The following is a 16988-nucleotide window of genomic DNA, read 5'->3' as shown; positions in this document are numbered from 1 at the left end:
AGTACCCCCCCCCCCCCAAAGGTGCGGACTCCGGCCGCAAAACCTTGACCTATAGGGGAGGGTCTGGGTGGGCGTCTGTCCGCGGTGGCGGCTCTGGCGCAGGACGCGGACCCCACTTCACCATTGTCTTAGTCCGCCTTATTGTCCGCCTCCGTGGCTTTCTCACCATGGCCACCCCTCTCAATGACCCCACTGGACAGAGGGGCAGCTCGGGACAGAGGGGCGGAAGCTCTGGCGCCTCTGGGCTGAGGCGCCTCAGACAGGCGGGAGGCTCGGGCAGCGGCGCCGGACAGGCGGGAGGCTCCGGCAGCGGCGCCGGACAGGCGGGAGGCTCCGGACAGGCGGGAGGCTCCGGACAGGCGGGAGGTTCCGGCAGCGGCGCCGGACAGGCGGGAGGCTCCGGCAGTGGCGCCGGACAGGCGGGAGGCTCCGGCCGCAGCGCCGGACAGGCGGGAGGCTCCAGACAGGCGGGAGGCTCCGGCAGCGGCGCCGGACAGGCGGGAGACTCCGGCAGCGGCGCCGGACAGGCGGGAGACTCCGGCAGCAGCGCCGGACAGGCGGGAGGCGCCGGACAGGCGGGAGGCTCCGGCAGCGGTGCCGGACAGGCGGGAGGCTCCGGACAGGCGGGAGGCTCCGGCAGCGGCGCCGGACAGGCGGGAGGCTCCGGCAGCGGCGCCGGACAGGCGGGAGGCTCCGGCAGCGCTGGAGAGGAGGGAGCCCCTGTAAGGATGGGCCGGAGAGACAGCCTGGTGCGGGGGGCTGCCACCGGAGGGCTGGTGCGTGGAGGTGGTGACGGATAGACCGGGCCGTGCAGACGCACTGGAGCTCTTGAGCACCGAGCCTGCCCAACCTTACCCGGTTGAATGGTCCCGGTCGCCCTGCCAGTGCGGCGAGGTGGAATAGCCCGCACTGGGCTATGCAGGCGAACCGGGGACATGTGCGCAAGGTTGGTGCCATGTAAGCCGGCCCAAGGAGACGCACTGGAGACCAGATGCGTAGAGCCGGCTTCATGGCATTTGGCTCGATGCCCACTCTAGCCCGGCCGATACGCGGAGCTGGAATGTACCGCACCGGGCTGTGCACCCGCACTGGGGACACCGTGCGCTCCACCGCATAACACGGTGCCTGCCCGGTCTCTCTTGCCCCCCGGTAACCACAGGGAGTTTGCACAGGTCTCCTACCTGGCATAGCCATACTCCCTGTGAGCCCCCCCCCCCAAGACATTTTTGGGGCTGACTCTCGGGCTTCCATCCGCTCTGCCGTGCTAGTTCCTCATAATGCCGCCTCTCTGCTTTTGCTGCCTCCAGCTCGGCCTTGGGGCGGCAATATTCTCCTGGCTCTGCCCAGGGTCCTTTACCATCTAGAATCTCCTCCCAAGTCCATCTCTCCAAATAGTGCAGCCTCTCCCACTGCTGCTGCTCTTGCTGCTGCTGCCTCTGTTGCTTCTCCTGCTGCTGCTCCTGCTGCTGCTGCCTCTGTTGCTTCTCCTGCTGCTGCTTTTGCCGTTGCCCGTTACCACGCCGCTTGGTCCTTGGTTGGTGGGTGATTCTGTAAGGGATTTCCTCCTCTTCTTCCGAAGAGGAGAGGCGAAAAGGATCAGAGGACCAATATGCGGCGTGGTAAGTGTCCATGGTTCTTTTAATATGTAAACTTACTCATGAACAACTGATAAAACAAAACAAGAAACGTGTGAAACCCTAAACAGCCCTATCTGGTGCAAAACACAAAGACAGGAACAATCACCCACAAACACACAGTGACACCCAGGCTACCTAAGTATGATTCTCAATCAGAGACAACCAATGACACCTGCCTCTGATTGAGAACCATACTAGGCCGAAACATAGAAAACCCCAAATCATAGAAAATCAAGACTGCCCACCCAACTCACGCCCTGACCATACTAACTAAATACAGAACACAGGACATAAAGGTCAGAACGTGACAGCAAGGAGCACCACCAAGCAAGCGGCACCATGAAGACCAATGAGTTCTCCAAACAGGTCAGGGACAAAGTTGTGGAGAAGTACAGATCAGGGTTGGGTTATAAAAAAATATAAGAAACTTTGAACATCCCACGGAGCACCATTAAATCCATTATTACAAAATGGAAAGAATATGGCACCACAACAAACCTGCCAAGAGAGGGCCGCCCACCAAAAATCACGGACCAGGCAAGGAGGACATTAATCAGAGAGGCAACAAAGAGACCAAAGATAACCCTGAAGGAGCTGCAAAGATCCACAGCGGAGATTGGAGTATCTGTCTATAGGACCACTTTAAGCCGTACACTCCACAGAGCTGGGCTTTACTGAAGAGTGGCCAGAAATAAGCCATAACTTAAACAAAGAAATAAGCAAACACGTTTCGTGTTTGCCAAAAGGCATGTGGGAGACTCCCCAAACATATGGAAGATGGTACTCTGGTCAGATGAGACTCAAATGTACCTTTTGGCCATCAAGGAAAATGCTATGTCTGGCACAAACCCAACAACTCTCATCACCCCGAGAACACCAGTGAAGCATGGTGGTGGCAGCATGATGCTGTGGGGATGTTTTTCATCAGCAGGGACTGGAAAACTGGTCAGAATTGAAGGAATCATGGATGGCGCTAAATACTTCCAAAGATTTGAGACTGGGACGGAGGTTCACCTTCCATCAGAACATTGACACTAAGCACACTGCTAAAGCAACACTCAAGTGGTTTAAGGGGAAACATTTAAATGTCTTGGAATGGCCTAGTCAAAGCCCAGACCTCAATCAAATTGAGAATCTGTGGTATGACTTAATGATTGCTGTACACCAGCGGAACCCATCCAACTTGAAGGAGCTGGATCAGTTTTGCCTTGAAGAATGGGCAAAAATCCCAGTGGCTAGATGTGCCAAGCTTAAATGTGGTACAAAAGGTGGCTCTACAAAGTATTGACTTTGGAGGGTGAATAGCACGCTCAAGTGTTCTGTTTTTTGTAGTTTGTTTAAAAATATTAAATAAAAAATATTTAGCATCTTCTAAGTGGTAGTGGCATGTTGTGTAAATGAAATGATACAAGCCCCTCAAAATATATTTTAATTCCATGTTGTAAGGCAACAAAATAGGCAAAATGCCAAGGGTGGTGAATACTTTCTCAAGGCACTGTTAGTATGTGGGTGATACAGGCAGAGAGATGTTTTTATTATTTTGGAACTTTTGTGAGTGTAATGTTTACCGTTAATTATTATCTACTTCGCTTGCTTTGGCAATGTTAACATATGTTTCTCATGCCAATAAAGCCCTTAAATTGAATTGAATAGAATTGAGAGGAGAGCAAGAGAGTTTGAGAGAGAAGGCAACACAATTAGCAACACAATGTGACCCAACCAAATCAAGAGAAAACAAAAAGATAATTACTTGACACATTGGAAATAATTAACAAAAAAACAGAGCAAACAGAGCAAAAATGCTATTTGGCCCTAAACAGAGAGTACACAGTGGCAGAATACCTGACCCAAACTTAAGGAAAGCTTTGACTATGTACAGAGTCAGTAAGCATAGCCTTGCTATTGAGAAAGGCCGCCGTAGGCGGACATGGCTCTCAAGAGAAGACAGGCTATGTGCTCACTGCCCACAAAATGAGGTGGAAACTGAGCTGTACTTCCTAACCTCCTCCCCAATGTATGACCATATTAGAGACACATATTTCCCTCCGATTACACAGATCCACAAAGAATTTGAAAACAAACCCAATTTTGATAAACTCCCATATCTACTGGGTTAAATACCACAATGGCAATCACAGCAGCAAGATGTGTGACCTGTTGCCACAAGAAAAGGGCAACCAGTGAAGAACAAACACCATTGTAAATACAACCCATATTTATGCTTATTTATTTTCCCTTGTGTACCCTTAACCATTTGTACATCGTTACAACACTGTATATATACGTAATATGACATTTGTAATGTCTTTTTGTTTGTTTATTGTTTTAAAACTTCTGTATCTGTAATGTTTACTGTTAATTTTTATTGTTTATTTCACTTTTGTATATTTTCTACCTCACTTGTTTTGGCAATGTTAACACGTTTCCCATGCCAATGAAGCCCCTTGAATTGAATTGAATTGAATTGAGAGAGAGAGAGAGAGAGAGAGAGAGAGAGTGAGAGACAGAGAGAGAGAGAGAGAGAGAGAGACAGAGAGAGAGAGAGAGAGAGAGAGAGTTAGAGAGGATCAGACAGAGAGAGAGAGTGAGAGAGAATTAAAGTGTGAGAGAGAGAGTTATAGAGAGAGAGAGACAGAGAGAGACAGAGCGAGTTAGAGACAGAGAGAGAGAGAGAGAGAGAGAGAGAGAGCGAGTTAGAGACAGAGAGAGAGAGCGAGAGAGAGAGAGCGAGAGAGAGAGAGAGAGCGAGAGAGAATTAGAGTGAGAGACAGAGAGAGAGAGACAGAGTGTTAACAAGAGAGACAGAGAGAGCGAGAGAGGAGACTAAACAAGAGCCGCATTGTAATTTAGGAGTTCCTGTCATGGTGTTACATTGGCTAGTCTAGAGGGTTGTCCACCACTTGAATGGAGTGACATACTTTGAGAGAAAGAGGGGAGGGGAGAGGAGAGGAGAGGGAGAGAAGGAGAGAGACAGCGAGACAGACAGAAAAAATATTGGCGCTGAACTGACCCAAACACAGCCCATTAGCCCAGCCCACCCAGTGGGAGAGAAAGAGATTAACCCTCTCCACCAACCCACAGACTGCTTGGTGACCTGACATGCCCCAACCCTGACTAACAACCCTGCCTCATTCATATACCCTTTTCACACAACTGAGTTGAGCCAAGCCGAACCAAGCTAAGCCAAGCTAAGCCAGGCGGTGCAGGTTATGTATCCGACATAGTTGCTGGAACCGTGCTTAAAATGACAAGGTTCATCAGAGACAGCCCAGCAAAATACAGTTGGAATCGGTATGGTAGTGTAGAAAGGGTAACACCTGTCCATGGGAAAGACTGACAACACACACTCGCTCTATCTGAGCACTGACTGACTGCCTGACTCTCTGGCTGACTGTCTGAATAGCTAGCTGACTGACTGGCTGCCAGACTCACTGGCTGAATGGCTGGCTGAGAAGATTGACAGCAGAATGAGGAAAAATAGCTGGGTTTGAATTAAATGCTAATAGTGTTATTTTGGAGGCTGTGGTTCGACCCTCTTGGTTTCTTCCAGCTGACTACCCGAGCAAGGGCTAGTCTCTGACAATGAGAGTCTATCTGTGAGAAGGCGGTTGGGTAGGGAGTGTGGAGGGGCAGTTCCACAGAGAGACCTAGCCTGTCCCATCCCACCCCCCAGTAGTTTGCCTGTTCCATTCCACCCCCCTATTGTTTGCCTGTCCCATCCCACCCCCCCTTGTAGTTTGCCTGTCCCATCCCAACCACCTATAGTTAGCCTGTCCCATCCCACCCACTTGTATGTAGCCTGTCCCATCCCACCCCCCCCTTGTAGTTTGTCTGTCTCATCCCAACCACCTATAGTTAGCCTGTCCCATCCCAACCACCTATAGTTAGCCTGTCCCATCCCAACCACCTATAGTTAGCCTGTCCCATCCCAACCACCTATTGTTAGCCTGTCCCATCCTACCCTCCTGTAGTTAGCCTGTCCCAACCCAACCACCTATTGTTAGCCTGTCCCATCCCAACCACCTAGTTAGCCTGTCCCATCCCAACCACCTATTGGTAGCCTGTCCCATCCTACCCTCCTGTAGGTAGCCTATCCCATCCCAACCACCTATAGGTAGCCTGTCCCATCCTACCCTCCTGTAGGTAGCCTGTCCCATCCCAACCACCTATAGGTAGCCTGTCCCATCCTACCCTCCTGTAGTTAGCCTGTCCCATCCCAACCACCTATTGTTAGCCTGTCCCCTCCTACCCTCCTGTAGGTAGCCTGTCCCATCCCAACCACCTATAGTTAGCCAGTCCCATCCCAACCACCCATAGTTAGCCTGTCCCACCCTACCCTCCTGTAGTTAGCCTGTCCCATCCCAACCACCTATTGTTAGCCTGTCCCATCCTACCCTCCTGTAGGTAGCCTGTCCCATCCCAACTACCTATAGTTAGCCTGTCCCATCCCAACCACCTATAGGTAGCCTGTCCCATCCTACCCTCCTGTAGTTAGCCTGTCCCATCCCAACCACCTATTGTTAGCCTGTCCCATCCTACCCTCCTGTAGGTAGCCTATCCCATCCCACCCTGTCATGCCTAAGAGCAGCCCTTAGCTGTGGGATATTGGCCATATCCCACACCCACTATGGCCTTATTGCTTAATGATAGCCTGTCCCAGGGTTCTGTGACTTAAAATGACATTTTTCGTGAGTCCCATGGTAGGTTTGGCCACTTCCAAAGACAAACCCCAGGTTGGATGACTGAACAATGTTAAACCATGCTGCTACAGGGCTATTCCACAGTGGCACAGAGATAGCCTGTTCCCAGATCTGTTTGTGCTGTCTTCCTATGGTCATTGTCACACCAATGGCACAATAGCACAGACATGTGGGAGACCCGGCTAGGGCAGACACATCTGGGCCTGATGTGTCCCCATTCCCCTGGTCTACAGAGATTCAAAATAAAAGGCCTGCCCCGCTCTTATTTTACCAGGCTAGACAATTTAGAACAAATTCTTATTTACAATGAGGGCCTGGCAAGAGGAAAAAGGCCTCCTGTGGGGACGGGGGATTAAAAAACAAACAATGCAAGACAAACAGTGGATGTGTGTGTGTGTGTTCTCTACTCACATTGAAGGCTGTGCGTGTGTTCTTTACTCACGGTCACGGTGAAAGCTGTGTGTGTGTGTGTTCTCTATTCACATTGAAGGCTGTGCGTGTGTTCTCTACTCACGGTCACGGTGAAAGCTGTGTGTGTGTGTGTGTGTGTGTGTTCTCTATTTACATTGAAGGCTGTGTGTGTGTTCTCTACTCACGGTCACGGTGAAAGCTGTGTGTGTGTGTGTGTGTGTGTGTGTGTGTGTGTGTTCTCCACTCACGGTGCAGGCTGAGTGAGATGTTAATGATCCTGATGTCGTTGACAGTCTTCAGCTCAGGGATGGAGGCACACTTCAGGTGGGTGTTGGCGGACGAGTCGCCCACGTCGATCCAACACACCGTCTCCTGGGCGTAGTTGAAGTCCATGGCAGTGGTCTGTTTTTCAACAATAATAATAATAGCTTGGGTTTTATGTAGCGCTTTTCAAAGACCCAAAAATGCTTCACAACAGTTTAAATTTACAGTTAAAAAGTACAAATCCCAGAGGATAAGAGATAATCAGCATTATAAAACTCTTATTTCCAACGTGGTACAGGTGTAGGGGTTAAGGTTAGGGATAGGGATAGGGATAGGGATAGCTAGGGATATGGTGAGTGGATAGTTAGATGAAATTTTGTTAAAATCAAATCCAATTGTATTTGTCACATGTGGCAAATACAACAGGTGTAGTGAAATTACAGTGAAATGCTGACTTACAAGCCCTTAACCAACAATGCAGAGCATTGAAAAAGAAAATACGAATGTGCTGAATAAACTAAAGGAAAAATAGTAACGCAATAACATAACAATAACGAGGCCAAATACAGGGGGTACCGGTACGAGTCAATGTTGCGGGGTACAGGTTAGTCAAGGTAATTGAGGTAATATGTACATGTAGGTTGGGATAAAGTGACTATGCATAGATAATAAACAGAGAGTAGCAGCAGTGTATGTGAAGAGTGTGAAGGAATGTTCATCACTGTGTGTGGCGTCAATATGCGTGTGTGTGTGTCCCTGTGTGTGTGTGTGTGTGTGTGTGTGTGTGTGTGTGTGTGTGTGTGTGTGTGTGTGTGTGTGTGTGTGTGTGTTCGTGTGTGTCAGTGTAGTACGTGTGAGTGTGTGGTTAGAGTCCAGTGAGTATAATAAGGAAATCCAAAAGAGCTCTAACCTTCTTGGTGCTGATGGCCGGGAGGCGGGTGGGCATGCCACTCAGAGACGTACAGCGGATGTCATTGAGGTTAGCGATCAGCAGCACCGGCAGCTGTTCCACAGGATCTGAAAGAGGGGGGAGAGGAAGAAGAGAGAGAGGAAGGGAGGGGAGAAAGGGAGGCAAGAGAGAGAGCGAGAGAGAGAAAGGGGAGGGAGGCGAGAGAGAGAGAGAGAGAGAGAGAGAGAGAGGGGAGGGAGGGAGGGAAAAAGGGAAGAGAAAGAAGGAGAGGTCGTGAGGGAAGATGGTGAGAGGAGAGGGATGATGGTGAGAGGAGAGGTATGATGGTGAGAGGAGAGGGATAAAAGGAGAGGGGAAGAAAGGTCACATAGCTCTGACATCTCTTCCTTGTAAATTCAATTGTAACAGCATTAGAGAGTGTCACGCTGTACAAATTTCATTCCTCCAATAATAACACAGCATGACAGGACCAAAACAAAACAAATCAACTGACAGTTATTACTTGGTCTAGCTTTAGTCTATGACAAGTGTAGACTACACGTCTGTACAGTATGTTGATGTTTGTTTGATTGTTTGTTTCTCTGTGTGTGTGTGCGTGTGTGTGTGTGTGTGTCTCACCGTTCTTGGCCTTGCAGGAGCGGTTGTCTGGCTGCAGTAGGTAGCCCTCCACACAGCTGCAGGTGTAGGAGCCCTCGTTGTTGGAGCACGTCTGACTGCATGTCCCGTACACACTGCACTCGTTGAAATCTGAGGATTCAGGCAGGGCAATGTCAGTACAGTCAGTTCATCAGTCAGTCAGTCAGTCACTGGTCAGACATGGGACTGTTGTCATATGTTTAGTGTAACTTCATGTACATGTCCAGGACTCAGGAGTCATACCTTTGCATGTCTTTCCATCCTGGCTGACTTCATAGCCAATTTTGCAGTAACACTTGGGCCCTTGGTGTGTTACTGAGCAGTTGCCCTTGCAGCCATGGGTGGCACAGTCTGGTCCAAGCTCTACCACAGAGTGAGATCACAATCACATGAAACACATGGAATGAAACCTGATTGGCAGCAAACGCCATGGTTCACACTAGAGGTCGACCGATTAATCGGAATGGCCGATTAATTAGGGCCGATTTCAAGTTTTCATAACAATCGGAAATCTGTATTTTTGGGCGCCGATTTGCCAATTTTTTTTATTAGATTTTTTTATACCTTTATTTAACTAGGCAAGTCAGTTAAGAACACATTCTTATTTTCATTGACGGCCCAGGAACGGTGAGATTGGGATCCAATCTTGCAACCTTACAGTTCACTTGTCCAACGCAATAATGACCTGCCTCTCTCTCGTTGCACTCCACAAAGAGATTGACTGCCTGTTACGCGAATGCAGTAAGCCAAGGTAAGTTGCTAGCTAGCATTAAACTTATCTTATAAAAAACAATCAATCATAATCACTAGTTAACTACACATGGTTGATGATATTACTAGATATTATCGTGTACAAGCATACAAGTATCTAAGTATCTGACTGTGCCGTGGTAGGCAGAAGCAGGCGCATATACATTCATTCAAACAGCACTTTCGTGTGTTTTGCCAGCAGTTCTTCGTTGTGTGTCAAGCATTGCGCTGTTTATGACTTCAAGCCTATCAACTCCAGAGATGAGGCTGGTGTAACCGATGTGAAATGGCTAGCTAGTTAGAGGGGTGCGCGCTAATAGCGTTTCAAATGTCACTTGCTCTGACACTTAGTTGTTCCCATTGCTCTGCATGGGTAATGCTGCTTTGTGGGAAGCTGTTGTCGATGTGTTCCTGGTTCGAGCTCAGGTAGGATCGAGGAGAGGGATGGAAGCTATACTGTTACACTGGCAATACTAAAGTGCCAATAAGAATGCATGTTTCAGTGTTACTTGCCTCGAAGCGAGCATAGAAGTTATTTAGCTTGTCTGGTAGGCTCATGTCACTGGGCAGCTTGCGACTGTGCTTCCCTTTGTAGTCTGTAATAGTTTGCAAGCCCTGCCACATCCGACGAGCGTCGGAGCCGGTGTAGTATGATTCGATCTTAGTCCTGTATTGACGCTTTGCCTGTTTGATGGTTTGTCGGAGGGCATAGCGGGGTTTCTTATAAGCTTCCAGGTTATATACTGTACATCATTGGTGAAACACCTTCTGACTAACGAATACAACAGGTGCAACACATCCTGAACAATGAGGATGATACCAATCCATACAGAATAGTCTGTGCTATCTGGGATCCTTGGGACATCCATACCCCATTGAAGTTGAAATGTAAAATGGTTACGGTAAGGGTAAAGGTTAGGGTTTAGGGTATGGACGTTCCAAGGATACAGGATAGCACTGAACCAAAGACAACCAACCTCCAAATAGAAAACAAAATCAAGGGGGAAAAAACAAAGCCTGTAACATAAGCAATAGCTTCCTTCCTCCAGTCAACACACTAATAGCCTGTCTGCAGACCAGCTGTGAAAATGCTTATCTTAATCCATGAGCTATCTTCCCATCGATGGCCTCCACTGACACAATGTCCTTTGGCCGGGAGTGAGGGACATCCTACTAGCTCCTCACTCTGCATATGAAAGTGATTAGGGCCCTTGGCCTGCACTTTTGGAATGACTGTTTATAAACAGACTCCCACCATATCTAGACCAGGACACAGTGTGGTAACAGACTTTAGCACAGTTGAGGCAAGGATCATTTAGACTAGAGAAGGTTAGAGGCTTCTACCCACTGTAATATCAGACTAATCGCTCATACAGTAGAGGCTAATATATAACAGGGCAACAACACGTGTTGCAGTCTCCTCACGCTGCAGTCTCCTCACGCTGCAGTCTCCCCCACACTGCAGTCTCCTCACGCTGCAGTCTTCAGCATGCTGCCTGCCAACAGTTTCCTACCTACTAGATCAAAAGGCAGATATGAGAGAAGTGGCCATACAGCCTGTTGTCTGTCTTTCTTTCTGTCTGAGAGAGGACTGCAGCACACCAACAAAGAGCTGCCAAGAAACACATAACCACACAGACACAACACAAGGAAGTGAGATGAACTCTCCGTCTGAGCATCATCACAAAGCTTGCAGAGCATGGAATCCTACTGGCATGTCCAGTGAAGTCCCATTTCCTAGATAACTAAACATACTGCACCAAAGCAGACTGTGCAACCTCATTCAATAGTACATCATAATGGGAGGATACTACAGTATCACACAGGGAGTGGAATATTATCAGTCAGAGTGAAGGGATGTCCACACCACAATCCACAGCCCTGTCCAGCCATGCTGAAAGGAGACCATTACGTGCCGACCGTTGAGGGTGACTAGAGGAGAGCGCAGAGGAGGTTGGACCACTGAAGGGTCCTCATTATGTAAAGCCTGTGGCACTCGGGCCACAATGGCCCTTTTGTGGGGTCTCGCTGAGAGGAAGAAACCCACTGTGTGTGTGCCCTGTATAAAACCCATTCACTGAGACACACATAGAGACACACAGTGCCAACGCTAGCCAGGGTGCTGCCCCTCCAAGCCTACATCAGGCCAACACCTCACCTTTCTCTAGCCCTGAGCCTCTAGCTTCAACAATCACAATCAGCACAGCAATAAGTGGATATTGCCCGAAGAACACCAATTTCAATTTCAGCCCGTCTCTATCTAAACCTAGTTTTCTGACTGTGGGTTTCAAAGCACAACACACTCAAGGGAATGAGTCAGAAAGGGAATATGCATAAGGACACATTTTGACTTCAGATGCCATTCTATTCTGTGGTTGCGTCCATAGAATTATAATTACTGCAGAATGGAATCTTATGTTTGTTGTGCCCCACAGTGCCACAGAGAGATGAGAGCAGAATACCATTGAAATATAATTACTTATATTACTTCGATTTGCAGTAAACTGCAGCCAATATACATATTTTGTCACAGGCCATGGAGTGTTACAAAGTCAAAGCACCAACAGGGGAAAAAAAGTCCTCAACAGTAGTATTCATTCAGCCATTTAACCAGGGTTAATTACCTGAGAAAACACATGTCACACTGCTGCCTTGAGTGTTCCACAAGCATGTCACACACACATACACAAACACACACACACAAATGCGGTGAGTGATGCTGAGTCCATCCAAGAGCAGATAAGGAGGCAGAGAGGAGGAAAAGTATAAAAGTTTGTTGTTTTCCTTCACAGACAGGACAGACAGGACAGACAGGACAGTCCCAGGGTCTCTCTGATCAATATTTAGGTTGGGTGAACTAGGTGGGGTGAACTAGGTGGGGTGAACTAGGTGGGGTGAACTAGGTGGGGTGTATTAGGTGGGGTGAACTAGGTGGGGTGAACTAGGTGGGGTGAACTAGGTGGGGTGAACTAGGTGGGGTGAACTAGGTGGGGTGAACTAGGTGGGGTGAACTAGGTAATGGGGGTGAAAGAGATGATAAGGACAAACAGGGACAGGACAAGGTTTAAAAACTCAGTATCCCCTCCATACTACTTCACAACCTTCATGACTTCTAAGAGTCTTTCCCAACAACAGATTATTCCTAGTTACATCAATCTACAGTATATACTGAATACTGACTGGCTGACTAGGACTGACTGACTGGCTGACTGGCTGACTGGCTGACTAGGACTGACTGACTGGCTGACTGGCTGACTGGCTGACTAGGACTGACTGACTGGCTGACTGGCTGACTAGGACTGACTGACTGGATGACTGGCTGACTAGGACTGACTGACTGGCTGACTGGCTGACTGACTGGATGACTGGCTGACTGGCTGGCCAAGTGAATAGAGATGACACTATCAGACTAACTAGGATCCAGTCAGTCACTGGGCATTTGTTACTTACCAGTGAGGAAGCTGCCATGTCTACCTCTCCTTTTATCAATGTCCAGGTCCTGGGTTGAGACATTCCTAACCCTCACCTCTCCTCTTTCTGTCTCTGTCTGGTCCAGTGTTCATTTCCTCAACAAAAACAGGGACTCAAATATTTGTCAAACAGCTATTTTTCAGTGGCAAATGACAATACTACACTGATTGTACAAATCATTAGGAATATTAGGACGGTAATAAGCACAATAAATATTAGCAGCATAGATAGTGGGAAGGATACGTCACACCCGGCACACACAGTCTACATCAGCTTTACCCTCGTAGGAAGATGGCCTATATTGATAGGGCCAAATTGAAATGCTTATTTCAGAAGAAATATGAAAAGCATATGCATAAGTATGGTAGCATTTGAAAGGGAACAGTTTGGAGATTATGGGGAAATCATCAGACCAAAGTTGAGGACACAACAGTTCACCTGACAGTAGACTGAATCCAAACATTACACTGTTGATTTTATGTGCATTTGACATTTACTGTACTTTGCCACATTTGTTGATAACGAAACCTGAACCCCCCCCCCCCCCCCCCCCCCCGGATACTCTACATTCAGTAACACGATAAGAATACTCCTCCTCCATACAGCATTTCCCTCAGTCAGTTGACAAAAAAAATGCAAAATTTGCCCAATTAACGGGAGGGATGGGGCAACTACTGGTCCCGTGTGGTGCTCAAAACCCATACAGAGCTGTGATGTATAGCATGCTACTGCACAGCCACTGCTTTCCAATTTAGGCAGTTATCAGTGCCCAAATCTTCCATTTGTAAAGGGCTACATCTGCAGAGATATGACCAGCCCAGTGGCACCAGCCTCAGATGCACACATAAGCAGGACAAAACCTGGCTATCACACACTATAATATAACCATTCCACTCCTCACCTCCCACACCTAGCTCCACCATGTTAACATGTATTGTACTGTATTGTACTGCGATAAAATACAACCCTGCCTGCCTGCCTCCTACCTTGCCTGCCTCACTCCCCTCGTCAGCAACTTGTGGATAATTACTTGGACAAAGCGGATGACAAAGTATGCTTTGAGACATAAGCACCAGGCCAGAGAACACTTGGCCTGCACAACCCATCAGTTAGTTCAAGCAAACATTGGGATGCTTGTGAAATGGTGAGCTTTCCGTAAAACAGGGGGCTCACACACAAACACTGTGACAGTAGAAAGTTCCGGCAAACACACTGCCACTGCTGTGTCTGTGTGTGTGTTTGTTTGTTTGTTTACTCCAGCCATAGGGAAAGCTGGACCAGTGTGCTCACAGGGGACAGGTGGTACGTGTCATGCCTATATGACATCATCGGCGGAACATTGCGCAGGACAGGGAAGTTCCACAGATTGCAGTAAGGGATTCTGACACTTCAGACAACAACGGTCACTTTCACTCTTATCCTTTCACACCATTAATTAATATGACCCTCATAAACAAAATGATACACACATAAAACAAGTGAACTTAAAAATAATATTTGAAAAAGAACGATAGACCATATCTTTCTAAGTATGAGGACTGTTTGTGCACTTGGCAGTTCTAATGTGTACTGGTCTTTTTCCAGGCCCTGTTCTGTTGTAAGAACTTTTGTTTCATAAAGGAGAACTCAAAAGGTTATTTGGCATCAATATTTGTTGTAGGGGAATGCACCCAAACCAACAAACATGTCCCAATTTAACATACACCAAAACATCAAATATGAGCTGGACTAATATCTGTACAGCACACACACTCAATATCAGCTGTAGGAATCCTGTATAAACACAACATTGCCTTTTGCCATGAGAGAAACGTCCAGTTAGCCTGGTTCTGTTCTATACATGCTCTCTCCCTTTGTCTCCACAGTTGCACCCAAACTGTAATCTCTTCTCTGTCCAATAAACATTGTCTTCCTCCATCAACTGCTCTAATGAGATGGCCTCCATTATCACAATGGCTCCTCTTCTCTCTCCTCTCCAAGAAAAAGTAATTCATTTATCAATCAGGCCCTAGAGAATGTGAGGCTCAGAGGCCCCTTCCACATCTCTGGCAGGCAGAGCAGAGCATTTACCCAGACAGCCATGCCGGCCGGATAGGAGGAGAATCTCATCATCAAATCCAATCCCTAATATTAATTTGAGTCACAGAGAGGAAGACATATTGAGTCTATAGCTTCCCATAGTGGAACAAGACAAAAGAACAGAGCCACACAGAGGGGACATATTGGCTGTGTCTGATATAACTATGTCCGATTTCCTGGCCGAAAGCACTGCACTATATAGAGAATAGGGTGTCATTTCAACAGCTATTGAGTCCATGGTGTCTCATTGTGGAACCAGACAAAAGAGGAGCCGAGTCACTGGCTGGCTGTAGCAGGATTAGCTGGCCCAGTGTTCTGTAGGAACTAAGAAATAGGAAGGACCCAAGAAAACAGTTGCCCGAGCTGTGCCTGTACAGATTCTATAGCTACAAAGGGGACTTGCTGATTTACTGTGTGTGTGTGTGTGTATATCTCTATGTGTGTTACCTCTGCAGTGTGGCCCCTCATCCCAGCCATCAGTGCAGTCAGGGCTCCCATCACACAGTCTGCTCATGTGGATACACATGTCTGTCCCCAGACACTCAAACTCATTGGCCGGACACAGGGACACTCTGTGTGGACCTGCAACACAATACACACATTACAGTCAGAGATCAAATGATACCACAGAAACTAGTAACCATTGTAAAAAAAAAAAATGGTTGCTTTAATATTGCAGATAGATTGTGGTTTCCATCATTGTAATTGTCTGCATCATTTCCAATCCCCCTTATATATTTTTTAAAATATATTTCCCTTTATTATTTTCCCCTAAACCTACCATCCCTCCCCTAATTGGAGTAAACTGATGGACAACAACACAACAGTTATATTTTGTTTGTCTATAGTCCCATCTTTCAGCTCCACTTAACCCTGCCCATCTATCTCTGAACACCATCCAGTTTTGATTTCTATTTGCCATACATTTTTCAACTGTGCGGGGATGTTTCACAAAAGTTCTGATACTTTCTATTCTCTTACATTGTACATATTGTAAATGAAAGATAAACATTTTTGCTAAGAGTGTTATTATGTTATTGATTGATTAGGACTTTTTAAATCACACAGCAGTGCTATTTACATACTTAGCTCCAGGTAAATGTTGCAATTCTTCAGCCATTCCTGAACCTGCGACCAAAAACAAGCTACATGTGGACAGTACCAAAACAAATGATCTAATGATTCTGTCTCTTCGCAACAAAATCTGCAGAGCTGGGATAGTTGTATCCCCCATATATATATATATCATTCTACTGGTTGCAAGAATTTTGTATCATAATTTAAATAGAAATACTCATTTTGAATCCAGCGTTTAGTGTATCAGTTCATAAATCATGTGCCATGGAATCGGTACGTCAAAAATCTCTCCCCAACTATCTTGCAATCTATATGGCACGGCTGTACATTTTTGGTCCTTAAATGACACCGGTATACTTTTTATTTATGCAAATTGTATTTAGCCAATTATGGTCTTTAATGCAGAGCCGACAGACAAGTTCATTACTTTCTCCTCCTTCCACTTCCATTTTTTGTGGTAATGCTGCAATTAGTTGGTTGTAATTTTGGGTAGAGCAGACATTTCCATCTGTGTTAGCTGCATGTGTGACATATCTCCACCAGTCATATTTACGATATCATTTACAAAGATTATACCGTTTTAAATTATTTTCATTTTTTTTTGTCATTAGTATATTTGAGTTTAACCATGATATTTTTTGTAATATTTGTAGTGTCTTTTCTGATGGATTAAACTGAAATTGCAACCAACTTTCTATGGCTTGTTTGACAAATAGCGATATTTGGGAGATAATTTCATTTTCAAATAGATTGAAAGGTTGTAAAAGGCAATAAAGGGGAAAAGGCCATTCTTGAACTTGGGTTGAGACATTCTTACTAATCTGCTAGAAAACCAGTTGGGATTTAAGTATAATATTTGTATGACTGAAGCCTTTAGTGAGAGGTCTAATGCTTTAATATTTCATCATTTCTGCCCTCCAAATTCATATTCATTATATAAATAGGCCAGTTTAATTGTTGCTTGGTTTGCCATTCCAAATAATATGTCATATTTTTTGCAAGGCCATAAGCAAATAGGTAAACTAGGATATGAGTAAAGAGTTAATCAGGGTG

General features: G+C 46.6%; 1 protein-coding gene across 3 annotated transcripts in view; it reads right to left on the bottom strand.

The window, feature by feature from the left end:
• LOC116354436 (low-density lipoprotein receptor-related protein 1-like) overlaps positions 1-16988 on the bottom strand; it is a 224550-nt gene that overhangs the window by 123804 nt on the left and 83758 nt on the right. For all 3 annotated transcript variants that reach the window (XM_031794590.1, XM_031794591.1, XM_031794592.1), the window contains exons 3-7: positions 15306-15440; positions 8802-8921; positions 8541-8669; positions 7923-8029; positions 6997-7150 (exon numbers count right to left, since the gene is read on the bottom strand). In XM_031794590.1, coding sequence (XP_031650450.1) covers positions 6997-7150; positions 7923-8029; positions 8541-8669; positions 8802-8921; positions 15306-15440 — 645 coding nt within the window. The remainder of the gene's footprint in view (positions 1-6996; positions 7151-7922; positions 8030-8540; positions 8670-8801; positions 8922-15305; positions 15441-16988) is intronic.

Source organism: Oncorhynchus kisutch, linkage group LG17 (genome assembly GCF_002021735.2).
Source record: "Oncorhynchus kisutch isolate 150728-3 linkage group LG17, Okis_V2, whole genome shotgun sequence".
NCBI lineage: Eukaryota > Metazoa > Chordata > Actinopteri > Salmoniformes > Salmonidae > Oncorhynchus > Oncorhynchus kisutch.
Note: the sequence above shows the minus strand (reverse complement) of the source record. Positions and strands in the feature narration are given on the sequence as shown.